The sequence below is a fragment of the Antennarius striatus genome, chromosome 20, assembly GCF_040054535.1.
Source record: "Antennarius striatus isolate MH-2024 chromosome 20, ASM4005453v1, whole genome shotgun sequence".
Classification (NCBI taxonomy): domain Eukaryota; kingdom Metazoa; phylum Chordata; class Actinopteri; order Lophiiformes; family Antennariidae; genus Antennarius; species Antennarius striatus.
Genome location: NC_090795.1, coordinates 15595231 through 15610809, shown reverse-complemented (window position 1 = coordinate 15610809; position 15579 = coordinate 15595231). Strand labels below are relative to the sequence as shown.

General features: G+C 41.4%; 1 protein-coding gene across 1 annotated transcript; it reads right to left on the bottom strand.

Annotated features, from left to right (window-relative positions):
- Nucleotides 1–1329: 1329 nt before the first annotated feature.
- zgc:163022 (putative ferric-chelate reductase 1) lies at nt 1330–14467 on the bottom strand. Its single transcript, XM_068304595.1, has 15 exons — nt 14281–14467; nt 12211–12347; nt 10032–10129; nt 9147–9312; nt 8393–8587; nt 8038–8139; nt 7733–7877; nt 7522–7629; nt 4805–4920; nt 4069–4155; nt 2994–3085; nt 2477–2535; nt 2212–2355; nt 1518–1537; nt 1330–1439 (listed from the first exon to the last, which is right to left on the bottom strand). Exons 1-15 carry the CDS (start codon nt 14465–14467, stop codon nt 1350–1352), a joined length of 1746 nt encoding a protein of 581 aa, XP_068160696.1. The 3' UTR covers nt 1330–1349.
- Nucleotides 14468–15579: the final 1112 nt, after the last annotated feature.

The following is a 15579-nucleotide window of genomic DNA, read 5'->3' as shown; positions in this document are numbered from 1 at the left end:
GTTGGGTTTTTCTGCCTGTTAAAGCGCTTTGAAATGTCTGTTGATGTGATTAAGCACTTTACAAATAAAAGCTGATTGATTGATATCTATGTGGGTTCTCTTCGGGTTCTCTGGCTTCCTCCCACCTCCAAAACCATTCAATTTAAACAAACTGATAACTCCAAATTGTCCAGGTGTGCGTTAGTGCATAAGTGGTTGTTTGTCTATGTGTGGCTCTGTGATGCGCTGGCAACACATCCAAGGTGTACCTCAACATCCGCCTGTACTCAGCTGGGATAAGCTACAGTGTAACCATGACCCACAAAGCAGGTGAATGGATTGAGAAGACACTGGCTCTGACATTTACAATTGTCTCGACAAGAAGCTAAATGAATATACAAAAGAATAAAATTTAGTCGATCAATATTGATATCATCTGCACAAATTATGTGCATCTCTTCTCATGGAAACCTAAAAATAATTTAATTAAAGTCAGTCAAATTTCTCCAGGGGGTACAGTGTTCAAATTGTCCAGGGGTACAGTGTGCAGTGGTTGTTGACAGACTGCTGGTAGCGTTCAGAGATGCGCATGGACCTATCCTGCTTCCAGGTGCACCGACAACTTCAGATGAAGACCTGGTCTGAGGGGATGCTGGCTTCGCTTTCAAGTTCGGGGAACAGTGGTGGTTGATAACCCAAGGAACGTTGGAAGGACAAGAGTCTGGTGGCTGAACATGGAAAGTGCTCTGGGCATGTTTGAATTAGGAGGATGGACTGTGGTGGTTCTGCACCATAAGGCCATACTCAATGATTGATTGGGCCTCCTGTTCTCTTGTACTCATGTTTCTGTTCAGCCTATTCCAGCTGGCTATGGTTGAGTGTGGGATACATCTCATCATAGGCCTCTTAGGTCATCATTGTGTTTTGTCCTGTCTTCAAATTATTTAATATTATCATGATTTACGTATGTATAAATTAGTAAATAAGAAATAAATCTTTATCATCTCGCATTGCTTGGTTCACAGTTGTTTTATTTTTGATTCAGAGGGATACATTTTACAGTTTGGATATACAGTAGATTACACTTATAATGATCACATGACTTTAAGTGCACAGTATATTAATACTACATTACACTATAGAATTGTTTAGCTTTCATATTATACTTGAAAGACAAGCTTCCCTATTATAAATGGGATTTAACTAAAAAAAATAATTCAGTTGTGCACTGAAAAAAATGCAACATTATCCAGTACCTTTATATTCATTATATTACTGTATTTCATTTAAAAGAATATATAAAAAGAGAGAAGAAGAACACAAAAGTTATTATTTTATTTATTATAATTTTTGCTATATTGTGCCTCTTCTTATGAAATGGCAATCCCAACCAACAGTGCCACCAGGAAGATTATGTTTCCCACGAAGAACAGCACAGTCAGCAAGATGATGATCGTTGTCTGACAAAACATTTACTTTAGAAGTCAGTGCAAGGAATTGGAATTTTATTTTAATAGCATTAGACTTTCTTGTCTCACCATTTTTGATCCCAGATTATCTGAAAGCCAAAGAAAAGATTAATATCAAAGCTGCCGCAAGTACCACATGACAAAAACATTCTCAACATGACAAACAATGCGCACACACAACACACACACACACACACACACACACACATATATATATATATATATATATATATATATATGCAGTATATATATACAGTATATATATACAGTATATATATACAGTGTATATACAGGATTAAGGAATCCGGGATCGCAATCACAATCTCTTTCTCTTATTATTTTTGGTCATTTAAACATTTATGAACCATCCCCATACAGAAATTTAACCACTTTCTATCTGTCTTACCTTTTCCCACACTCTGATAGACTGTTTAAAGTACTTTTGTGTCTCACGAAAGTCCGATACTGATGGAACGGAAGGCACTTCCAGATATATATTGTATATATACAGGTATACCTCAACGTACAGTACGTCCTAAATTGGATCCAGGAGACACTACGTAATTCAAAAAATAACAAAAGTGAAATTAACTAGTCTCCGGGCTAAACCAAAAATAACCATTCCGAATTCTGTATTGTACTTTATTTATGATTACATTTTCAATGATATTTGATTAAAACAATTCTAATTAAAACTAATGTACTATAATCAAATAATTAAGTCATTAAAAAATGTTAACCATGAGGGTTTGAACATGTTTACCTTCATTGTTAATTTTCCATTTCAAGTGGATGTCCAAGGAAATAAAGAATATGGCCTCCCAGCCAAAGAAACCACCCATCACTTTCATCAACCATTGGTCAGGAGTGCTGTCAATCAACTTGAGGCCAGTAAATATGGCTGCCACTGTGTGATGTCATATAAAAACAGGTTTATTAATATGTAAGGGGGCTCGTTGGGATTGTTAGGATTACTAAATTGTATTTGTATAGCCTATAACAATGCAAAATGGAATACTATAACTTACCAGATAAACCTTTTATTATCGTTCCATTTAAAGCATGAGACCAATTGAACACAAACCTCCTGTTAAAGAAAACAGAAATTATTTCAAATAAAGTGCTGCTAAAATTTTTTTTCTTTTTATTACGTCATTTAATGAGGACGGAGAAGAAATGTACTTTATTGATCTCACATGGAGAAGTTTTTTTTCCCGCTTATTCACTAATTAACATGCATTATATTTATGTGTACAGGCCCCTGGCACAGACACATACACACAAAAGGGGGTCTGTAAGCATGCAGTATGTACAGTGGGAGGTAGAGTGGCAGGCAGTTATGACCAGGTGCGGCCCCAAATGAGTAGCTTGTAGGGGGACGGTTCCTTGCTCAGGGGGGCCTCGGCAGTGCTGTTGTGGTTCTTATTCTGCGTTGTTTGTTTTTGTTATTTAGAAATCAGGACACCTTCTCCTTTCAGGGGTGTCGCGGGATGTTGCAGTCTATGAGGACCCAATGAATCACACTCACTCAGTGGGGGTACCTACTTTGGATGTTGTGGCCCACAACGCAGCAGACCCAACATGAGCTGCAGGACGGAGAGGATCATAACCAAGCAGCCTAACACAGGATGAGCTCCCTAAAAACAGCACAGTAACAGTTACAGTCACAAAATTACAGTCTTACAGTTACAGTCTTCTTCTTCTTCTTAAAATGTCACATTGAAAAGTATTTGCAGTGATTGGTTTAGGAACACCTTTTAAGATTAAGATGAAATCAACTTTATTAATCCCCAAAGGGAAATTATTTGTATATTCTAGTGTTAGTATATTTTGTAAATTATATGGATAGTATATACTAGTACAGGCCTGTGACAAAGACACACACACACGCACACGCACACACACACACACACACACACACACACACACACACACACACACACACACACACACACACACACATACACACTCAAACTCACACTCATACTCACACACACACACCGGGGGCCTGTAACCATGCGTATGAGAAGTACAGAGGCGGGCACCTTTTTTATGGTGTGTCCCGATGAGCAGTTTATAAAAAGGGACGGTGCTTTGCTTAAGGGCACCTCAGCAGTGCTCATGAGGTGAACTTTGTGGACTGAGCTATTGGCTACTTCATGTAATGAAATCAATTAATTGAGGCATTTTAATTGCCAAATGATATTTCCACTATGATTTTAAGAAATTGTTTTATTATTCATCTTTGTTCATAATTGTTCATAATTCATAAGTGCTCCCAATGTTCATGCTTCGACTTCACCAGTGACTGAGATTGATTGTAGCTGTTACTTTTTCGTTTCCAGGGTGGGTCTCTGTATTAATGGTGAAAGTTGATAATATTGTAAATTGCTAATGATTCATAAAACTTAATCATTCATTTCATAACAACCAAATTGGCCCTGCATTTGCACAAATAATGTACAAAGATCCCGACGGGCCAAATGTTCCATCTCATTTACCAGCGGGTTCAAATGCAAACTAAGGAGTTCCAAGCACAAATCTCCCACCAGCAGAAGGACGTCTTAAGATTGGACATGCACAACCAGGCTATTAATTCCAGCCGTGCCAATGTACTGACCCCAGACCAGGCCTTGACATGGGAGAAGGCAAGGATAAATCCAATTACTGTGGCTGCTACTGTCACGCCAATCACTGCAACATGGACCTAAAGGAACCCAAAATAGGACAATGTAACACTGTACAAGTCGAATACATACTGCATGAAGACTTACGTCAAAACTTTCTGAATAATTCACTACGACACAATATGCAAGAATGCAATGTTCTCAGACATGAAAAGCACATCAAAGAGCTACCTGATAGTGATATTCTGATTTCACTCTGATTAGCAGTGCAGTGAAAACTTTGTTTCAATTAAACTGTAAATTATATTTACAGTTTAGCAGCTGGGATTTTTTACATTATACTGGTAGAGAAAAAACTATTTCTTGATTGACATAAATTCTGATGAACCAGTTTACTTGCCTGTACAGGATATTGATGGTATAGTTTATTACAGGAAGTCAAAAGATATTTAATTAATTCATCCCCAACTGGTCAATTAGGAAATATGTGGGGTGCAAAGTATACAAAAAACAGAAAAGACAAAAAGACAAATTAACACCACTTTCTTCAGTTTAAAGAGATGACATTTCTTAATTTTGTAGTTTCTGTTCGATTTTACTAACTAAATCTTTGATTTTATTGAAGCACAGACATTTAGTGTATTTCACTGGCATGTTTATGTTCATGTGTACTTAGATTAATGCACGTTAACGATTATGTTGTTCATTGTTGTATCTATAAAGTCTCACCAAAAACCATATGGATTTGCCCCACAGGCTCTGTCTTGTGGCCATTCCTTTCAGATATCGGGCAACCATCATTCCCAGAGTTCCTGAAGTCATCCAGGCTGTCAGCATTAGCGCTCCTGCAATATAAGTTAATGTTGGAATGTTTATTATATGAATGAATGATGTCCATGTACTTTATCCACCCATCCATCCATGTTCTGAACTGTAGCAGGTCATGGAGAGCTGAAGCCTATCTCAGCTGGCTTAGTGCATGAGGCGGGGGACACTCTGGGCACAACGCCAGTGCACCGTGGAGCCACACAGAGACAGATAAACATGCACACACACACTCACACCTTCAGGCAATTCGGGACTGGCCAATTAACCTGAAGCAGACGTTTTTGTGGGAGGAAGCAGGAGGACCCGGAGAGAAACCACACAGACACGGGGACAACATGCAAACTCCACAAAGAGCGGGGCTCGAACCTGAAACCACCTTACTGTGCGGCAACAGCTCTACCCACTACAGCACTGGCCGCCCATGTACTTTTGGTATTTATATTACATTTATTCTAGCGGGAACCCGTGGAAGTTCCATAATAAAACAATAATATCAGACTTCATACCAAACATGAAAAGAATAAGTAGCTACCTTGTTCTATGGAGCTAATGCTACACTGCTAACGTGGAGAGTTCCAGCTAAACAATAGCCAACTGATACTAGCCGATCTCTTGCTGCAGCACAACGTGAGACACGGTGATGTCATGCATGCAAGCGCATATACCTTCTAGATTACTACCTGAACAGTGATTTCTACATTTTATTACAACAATAAATGTTGAAGTTTTTAATGTAACTTTCCAGAGTTGGAAACATCCTGTTGCAAGCGTTAGACACCAGCAACCAAAACCAGCAGGACGTCCATTACGGTGCCATCCTGACTTCCATTGACTCTGTGATCTGGTGGAGACACTTTTCAAAATCATCCACACAGAATGAGATCACAGTAGGGATTCAGCTCGTCTTCATCGGAGGAGCATTAGTTAACTCAACTGTCTGCAACAGAAACACAACTGGACGGTCTGATGATGTTTTCTTGCTGTTTTGCCATAGATTGGTTGTTGATTATGTACATGAGCAAGGCTGGAAGGAAACTTAAAAGTCATGCAAAGCAAAGCTTTGATTTCATCATTTTCATTGGAGTTTTCCCCAATTTTTTGACGACAGTACAACAGCAAAGCTTGGATCATCTACCAGTTTGGGCTCTGTGCAATACATTAGCTCTTTCTTATTCTTTGTTTTTTGGCTCTACTCCTCAGGGATCGCCACAGCAAATCAGTGTCCTCCATCTAACCCTGTGTTCTGCATCCTTTTCTCTCACATCAACTACCTTCACGTCCTCTTTCACTACATCCATAAACCTCCTCTTTGGTCTTCCTCTAGGCCTCCTGCTCTTCCTAGGACTGTGCATTTTTGGACTGAGGCTTTAGATGCTGTTCCTGGTATCTGTTGGAGTCAGTCTCCCAGTTTGGGGGTCGCTGCCCTGAGTGCTCCCATTTCCGCTTGGGACCATGTGGTAGTCTTTCCAAATCTGTTCCAGCTGCTATTTCAACCCTTAACTGTAAACTTTTTAATGTTCCTTCTTTGTCATAACATATCTATCACCACTACCCTCTTTTTCTCCTTGTCTATCACTACTATGTCCCAATAAATAATTTGTAAGCTGAAGTTCCACAGAACTTTGGCCCTGTTCTCAGTCACCGTTTCTGTTATGGCCCACCAAGACTTGGGTAATTCCATTCCATTATGGGTATTGATGTTCCTGTACACTACCCCAGCCACTTGGTTGTGAATTTCCATACACACCGATTCAGTTAGAATTTTTCACTCTGCAACTGTATGCATCTTGGCACAGACTGCAACTTGAATCTGATCTACTCTGGTAAATCCTGGCCTCTTTGGTTCTAGTACTTAGATTGGTTCTTGTGCTACCATGATTAGTGCCTCCATGCTGTCTGTCAGACCAGTGTTTTCCAGACACTCGTAGGATTTGTGGATGTTTGTTATTTCTTCAACTTGGCGGTGTTACAGCCATGTAGAGGCTTACCCCTCTAGGTTGCCTGCTCCTCCTTACCTGCACTTTAATTAGGTTGTAAGAGACATTCTCTTACCAGCTCATCCTTAGCGGCCATGTTAGGATGTATACTTGGATTTCCAATGTTTCATCCTGGAATGTGGCCTTGATGCACACAAGTTCTCTTGCATATAGTGCACAGTCTCTGCATGTTAGACTTGAGGTGAAGCCTCTATGCATGGTAAAGAGCACCTAGCACCACAGATGAACCAGCTGCTGAGAGATGGGACCCAACGAAGTTGGCTTACTGAAGGCAAGACAGCCTTTATAATGAAGAACCCCAGATGGAATCCATCCCTTCCAACTATCAGCCTATAACCTATCTCTGCACAACATGGAACCTTCTGTCAGAAATTGTGATGGATAAAATGAGTAGGCATATGGCTCAATACATGAGCAGAGTGCAGAAAGGAATTGGTTGTAAAACCAGAAGAGCAGGTGGACAGAGCAGTCCACAGATACTACAAAAAAAGGCAAACCAACCTGTACACTGCCCCACTTGATGACCAGAAAGCCTACGATTGAATGCCACACACACAGATACCGGGCAGCATTATAGGTTTCAACTGACACTACTCTAGGCACACCTCTGTTCAGACTTACCATGTGCTTTGATGATATGAGGTAGTCTCGCTGTTCTTACCAGCTGGGGTCTGGAGATGTCTACCTTGGAAGTGCTAGTGAAAGTAGCTGTGTGGTACTGTATCTTTCCTGGAAGAGAGGGAGATAAAACAGAACTCTAGAGCGTAAAGTTTTCACATTGATCATAGATATCAGCCTCAAATTAAAATCATTACAAAATTATTTTATTTACCATTGCTGCTGGGTCCGTGGGCAAACAGGAGATGGTAAGCTTCATCAAGCCCAGTGGTCCTCTTAGTAGAAATACTATTGCTGGAGGTAAAGGAACAGCTGATCACCTTGTCCTGCACTGATGTTTTCACATCAGAAATGTTACCCTGGTATAGTTAGAAATCAATCCAACAATTTCAATATAAAGGTGAATCCCCACCTTGGACATCAAACATTTCATCATATGATGTTTAAAGCTAATATTCTGTCCACACATATTTATATCTGTTTACTTATAAATCGGTAGTCTCAAAATAATTTCTCTACCAGAGGAAGAGCTTGTGGAGGAGTTCTCCCCGTTGAGAAGGCATGCTGTACCTGCACCAGGCCATGACTGCCTACTCCACATATATAAATGTCATCATTTCCCTGAGGGAAGACAGAGTGAAAAGATTTGGGTTATGCTGCTTTTTTTTTCATTTTCTGAAAGCATGAGTGTTTTCCAGTTACTTTCAAGGAATTTTGTTTTGACATTGGTCCACTTAGTACTTTAAGAAAATCCAGTTAGTCAAGTTAACCTAAAAAATGTATGAAAGTGACAGAATTCAAAGAAACTGAACTTTAAACAGACGGGCGGATGGACGGACGGACAGACAGACAAATAGACAGAGTGATGTATCACCATGGCCTGATCGTCTGAGAATCCAAAGGCGATGTATCCATTGGAAGTTCCTGTCATCTCAAAGTGAACTCCTTCATTTCTGGGAAACACCTGTGCTGACATGAAGTAACAATCTGTGTTGGCTGCAGGGTCACAGTTGGGAGGTTGACTGAAGCACACCTTGGTCAGACCACAGTCATCTCTGGAAATACGTATCTACAGGAAAATAAAAAGATAGAGAGCTCGGACAACAAGTTCATACTGCTGCTCACTTCAAGAATCACAGTCGCGCTCAGACTGACAAATTTCAGATTAGGTTTGAATCAGAAAAATATCACATCCCTCATTTATTATTCACATTAACTCTTCAATTAAAGCTGAAACTTCTGCAATCACTCTTTTGTTTTCAATCCACATTTTCATTTTAGGGTGGCACGGTGGCGCAGTGGGTAGTACTGTTGCCGTAGCACAGCAAGGCGGTTCCCGGTTCGGGTCCTGCTCTGTGTGGAGTTTGCATGTTCTCCCCGTGTCTGCGTGGGTTCTCTCCGGGTTTTCCAGCTTTCTCCCACCTCCAAAAACATTAACTTCAGGTGAATCGGCTGGCTTCAATTTGCCTGTAGGTGTGAGTGTGTGCGTGCATATTTTGTTGTAAATATGTGGCTCAGCGGTGCACCTACATTGCACCCGGAGTGTCCCCTGCCTTATGCCCTCAGTCCGCTGGGATAGGCTCTAGCACCCCACAACCATTTTTGGTCCAATATTAATTGTTACTTACAGCAGGTGATGCAGGATGATGTAATTCAGTTTTACTTGGAACAGTTGGGTCACTGGTTGTTACTTTGATTGATGTGGTGGGAGGGCCAGTGCTGTCATTAGTGAAGGCCAAGGTGCGACTCGTCACATTGACCCAGAATGTCCTGTAATTCTGCACGAAGGTGGCACTGCAGGTAAACCAAAAACCAAAACACAATTTGACAAATACTGCCTGGACAATTGTTACCACCAACATGGTTTTGAAGACATCCATGATATTTCTAAATGTAAACATGGGTAACACACACATATTACATCACAGCAGTTTTCATCGCAGGCAAGTGTATCAAAATGTAAAACTCCTGTTACAGCTGGAGTGTTACCGGTGTTTTCAAAAATCCTCACTTTGGCTGAAATTTTTTGACGGAAATATGCTTGTAGTATGGATGGCATGCATACCTATAGAAAATATTTTTTGTTACTGGAAATACCTGGCTACATGTGGACATGACTTTAGTTTCTCCCTGAATGCAAGCTCCTGTCTTCCTGCCCTTTCAGGACCTTTTGTTTATTTCATTTCCTTTCTGATTGCCACAGAATATTTCTTTCAGTATAGTTATGTTCCTAACCTTTTGTTCTTTGTACATGTGTAATGTGTATGCATTATTTAAAAATCTGTGCACTGGATAAAAGCGCTTTTGGTAATTTGCTTCAGGTCAAGTCGTTGCCCAGGCCTCTGTATCTGAGTTCACCACTGTGCTGGCATACTTAATGTATCAAAAAGGAAACATGAGTGTTGTGATGATCAATTATATCTGACTTACAAACCTAGTTCAGCACGGAGACAGAAAAGAACGGATGTTAGAAATAATTCAGATCAGAAAAATGTTTTATAATTCATCCTTACTGGAATTGAATGGGTTTGGCATCTGCTATGGCTTCTAATTTCCACATCACTCCAACAGAGGTTTTAGGGGCTGCTGATCTGTGGGATACAGACGAATTCTGTGGACATACACAAGCAAGCCCACATGCAGACATACACAAACACACAGACACAGACACACAGAACAAGGGATTGTTTGATACGCTGCTCAAAGGATAAGCGACCTTTAGTAAACTGTCAAGTGTATTTCCTCTATTTTCTATGTTAATATGGAGTGTACAAATCTAGCAGCGTTTCCACCTGTTTATTTTGTTATTTGATTTTAAAGTTAATGTCACTGACTAAACCTGATGCAACCACATAATCTCAGTTGTTTATTTTTACTTCACCTACCTGAAAGATTGTGTTTTGTTTTTCAATTGCCTTGTACAGCTTAAAGGTTACATTAAAGGTGGAAAAAGTTGTGCAAATAATTTGTCTTGATTCAGTTTTGTTACATCACAAAAACCTAGCATTTGAACAGGGGTGTGTTGACTTTTTATATCTATTGTATATATATTAAACAATCAAGTTTTATTTATATAGCGCTTAATCAAGTCAAAAGATTAAGCGCTATATGTCAAAGAGTTTTAACAGACAGAGAAACCGAACAGAAACCGAACAGAACCCACCAGCGACAGAGACGGGGAAAAACTGAAGTGGGGAGGGGAAAGTCAGGCTGCGTTCACGACTCCTGGATTGTTGTCTGCTATACATGTTCCCGTATTCTGGTTGGTTAATTCAAAGCACAAATACAGTTGCATGGATGACTGTATGGGGCGGCACAGTGGCGCAGTGGGTAGTGCTGTCGCCACACAACACGGCAGGTCCGGGTTTGAGTCCCGCTCTTTGCGGAGTTTGCATGTTCTCCCCGTGTCTGCACGGGTTCCCTCCGGGTTCTCCAGTTTCCTCCCACCTCCAAAAACATGTGCTTCAGGTTATTTGCCCATAGGAGTGAGTGTGTGTGTGTGGTTGTCTGTCTTTGTGTGTGTCTCCGTGGCGCACTGGCGTCGTGCCCGGAGTGTCCCCCGCCTCTTGCCCTATGCCAGCTTGGATAGGCTCCAGCTCCCTATGACCCGCTGCGGTGGACAAACGTGGAAGAAAATGGATGGATGGATGGATGGATTACTGTATGGTGGCATGGAGGAAGAAAGGCAGCAGGACCCCAGCCAATGGATAGATGAAGGGTGATAGTGGTGGGATTAGAGGAGCAGGTCGACAGCGGATAGGCGGATGAGGTGTGAACCTGAGAAAACCTGTGAGGATATAGAACACCCAAACTCCAGTGAAGAAGTTGAGTTAGTAAGGTGTGAATGAAGATTAGGAGAGAGAGAGGTCAGGGAGGAGGAGTAACAGAGAGTGTCAGGGAGAAGACGGAGGATAGAGGAGCTCAGTGTGTCTTGATGTTGAGTCTCCAGCAGAGTAGGACTATCAGAAAAAGAACTTTGGAGCCTAATCCGCCTTTATTGTAAATTTTATGAAGAAGAAATGTTTTAAGTCTAGTCTTAAGTAATGAGAGGGAGTCTGCCTCCTGAACTGAGGTAGGGAGGTGGTTCCACAACAGAGGGGTTTGATAGCTAAAGGCTCTAGCCCCCGTCCTACTTTTGTAGATTCTAGGAACCACCAGTAGGCCTGTTTGTTGAGAAAATAAATCTGACATCATTTATCTTGTGTAATTTCTGGAATCAACAAACATGCTGTCCAGGTATCTGAGGACTGTACAGTTCTGACAGAACTTCTCCTGTTTGATGCCACAGCACTGCTACTTCTTAAATTTTAGTCGTCACCAAAAGACTCTTTTCACTGGCATCAGACTTTGGAATCTGATCCCACCCACCCACCCACCACCATATACACACACAGACTCAACAAGGAAAAGTGAATTCCAACACCACCTGTGTCACACACGAGATTAAGTTTCACATTGAATAGCATAGGTGTAAGGTGTAGTGTTACTGTGTTCTCGAAAATTCAGTATAGTCGTAGGAAAGCTCCGTTTGATGAGCATTCCACTTTCAACTAGTAAGTCTTTATGATGTTATTAATCAAGTGTCTGAAGGACATCAAAGATATGAAATTATGTTTCACTCGTAAGTAGTTCAGTAGTCAGTGAAACGGTTAACAACAGTTCACACACAAAGCCTGCTCCAGGGGAACTCACAGGTCTTTGGTTGCAGGGGAGGTGCTGAGCGGTCGCTCCTGTCAGGATAAAGGAGCCCAAAAGAGACCAAGTCCCCACTGCTCTGGCCTGTAACAGGAAACCAATGAATGGTTTGGAAGCGGGTGCCAGGAGGTGCACTGGAAAGAGAAAATAATCTCATCTGTGTGTTTATATGCACTAAACTGTTAATGAAAATGAACAGTATGCTTATATTTGGGAAATTCTTTTTAATAGGTTACATTGAGGCACAATATCACACAAATTAAGATGACATTTGTACAAATTAAAATAATAAAGTCTCTTTGAAAATGACAAGTTGTATAGAGTTAAACTATCAATAATTTAACGTGACAAGACTCAGGTGCAGACCTGCACAGACAGCTTTCCTGCTCCGACTCATCTAACTGATTCAGATTATCCAATCAGTTATCATGGCGGATGCCGACAAGGTTTTACTAATTGCCCCACCTAACACGACCACAGAAAACAGCTTGACAAGAGTAGAATGATCCATCTATGGTATGAGCAATTCCTCCTGTGAAGAACCTGAGTGCTCCATAGAACCTAAACAAATACCAATCAAGTTCATCTCCATCACTCATGTTGCTAGTCAGTCACATCTGTTCTCTCATCAGTCTTCAGGTTCTGCCCATTTGCCTGCTCCCTATTGGATGAGTTTTCCTGTTCCGGCAGATTACCTGTGTTTTTTAACTTTTCCTTTTAAATTAGGTATGGGTGGATTGGATGGATGGATGGATGGATGAGGGATGGATGGATGGATGGATGGATGGATGGATGAGGGATGGATGGATGGATGGATGAGGGATGGATGGAGGGATGGGTGAATGGATGGATGAATGGATGATGCAAGACTAGTGGAGCTGGACCTATTAAGATGTTTCTGACTGACTGACTGACTGACTGACTGACTGACTGACTGACTGACTGACTGACTGACTGACTGACTGACTGACTGACTGAATGAATGATTGATGGGTCTCCCAGAGGAGCCTCCCCCCTGTCCCTGACCTCTCACAGAGGTCAGGGACAGGGGGGTGGCAGTCCAGCAAACTAACCCTTGGCTCCAAAGTTCACATTCTAGAGATGAGTTCAGGATATGGTTTTCTACTTTTTTGCTGATGTCTAGCAGAACGGGTGGCTGTATTGGGTACAGGCCTTTAACACACGCAAGGGGCCTGTAGGCATGCAGTAGGAGGGGGGGGGGCATGGAGTGGTGGGCAGTTGCTCTGTGGCGCGCCCTGATGAGCAACTCATAAAGGGGATGGCTCCTTGCTTAAGGGCGCCTTGGCAGCACTCAGGATGTGAGCTGACACCTCCCACTGTCAGTTCACACTCCGAGGTGGCTGGGCGGGAGCAGGAATTGAACCACCAATCCTGTGATTGTTGAATGACCAATAATATTCATGTAGACAAAGAAACAAACAGCCCTTGTTGTATTATAACTGTGTATTGGCTGCTGTCATGGTGTACATAAACCCCTTCACTGTGTTAGTCACGCCCTTGACCTTGACACTGAAAAAAACATCTAACTTTACATCTTTTCTGTAAACCCTCTCCTGTCAGAGCTATACAAACCACTCGGGAAAATGTTCTACCATAGAACCCTACTGGATGAAGATGAAGGGCATTTAAGAAAGCTGCTCATGAATTAAAGTCATTACCATGTCTTGTTATAATAGATGAGTCCTACTTTTAGCCCCTCCTAAATAGATCATATACTGGATATTACTGCAGGCTCACAATGTGCGTCTCTGGTCTTTTTTAATATCTAAACAAGACTCAAGAGGTTTGCTTCAAGGTATAACCTTCATTCACGCAACTTCAACTAAACCTCACAGAGGTACTATCCACTGCAGAGTTCTAACATCCAAGAAGAAATGTTATGTTATAAAACAAAACAATAAAAGCCAAGCTCAAAACTATTACAAGACAACACAATTAAAAATGATGGTAAGAATACTGAAACAACAGTGGTTATGAAGTTACATCTATCTGGTGTATATTTTTCACTCCCTTATGATTTAACTGTACAAAAAGACTGCTGCCTACCTTTCACCTTCTCTCCAAGCCCATAACTGCTGTGATCTGTGGTGATCTGAAAAGGTGTGGGCCCTGTCTGTGGGCTTAGTCCGGAGTGCTGGGGTTTCAAGTTTTCACAGCTATCCGTAACTTGTCCTGAGCTATAACTTCGTACCACAGGACTAACACACATCAGCAGCAACACAATGTGGTCCATTGAAAATTAAATAATCACTCTGGTCTTGAATGCAGCTTGAGGAAAATAAAGGAGTGTAAGTCAGACCGTGATTTGACTCCGCTGTGAGTAACTCAGGGGAAATCTGTGTGGAAACAATAACTTAGGAGGAGGAGGGAGGGGAGATATGTGACACTGAAAGACTACGAGTGTACACCTGTTCTGTTTACTGGTAATATTCCCTGCCCATAGAAACAGCTTAGATGGTCACAAGATGAATAGTTGAGGAGGAGTATTTAAAAAAATCTATCCTAGTTTTCATCGGGGCCCAGTGCAGAGAAGCCAACACAAGGGAAATATGGTCTCTGGTACTGGTCCTTGTCAGAACACAAGAGTCAGGCTCCTTGGACAATGAAATATTATTGCAGAGTAAATTTTACCTCAAGAAAGAAGTGCATTCCTGGGATGTGCTAAAAAAAATTGTGCATCCCAACATGACATTCATGCATTCCAAAAGTAATAACAATATACGGTTGAAGCCGTACGCAAGGATTGAATTAAGCCAATAGTACAATAAAAAAACTTAAACTGTTCATTTTAATTAACAGTGGCTCAGTGGTAGAGCGGGTTGTCCAATGGTCACAAGATCGGCGATTCAATTCCCACTCCTGCCCAGTCACTTTGGAGTGTGGGAGGTGTCAGCTCACACTCTGATGAGAGCATTGCTGAGGCGCCCTTGAGCAAGGCGCTGTCTCCTTTATAAGCTGCTCATGAGGGGCGCACCACAATGAAGCTGTCTGCCTCTCTACCTCCCACTGCATGCATAGTGGGAGGTAGAGTGTGTTGTGTGTGTGTTTGTGTGTTCAGGGCCTGCATGTTATTTGTCTAACTAGAGTGTGCCACGAATTTTCCTCCGGGAATTAATCAAGTATATAAAATTTAAAAAATTAAAAAGTATTGTGCATTAGCCCTGTCTGGACTACTGCGCTGAGGTGTGGGGAAACATAAAAGTAGTTAACAGCCTTTATTCTTACAGAAAAATTCTTCACAATGCCCATTATAGAGCACACACAAATCTATTATTTATTAACTCCAAATTTCTTAAGATACATGACGTCGTAAGCTATAGGACTTTTCAAATTATGTATAAGGCG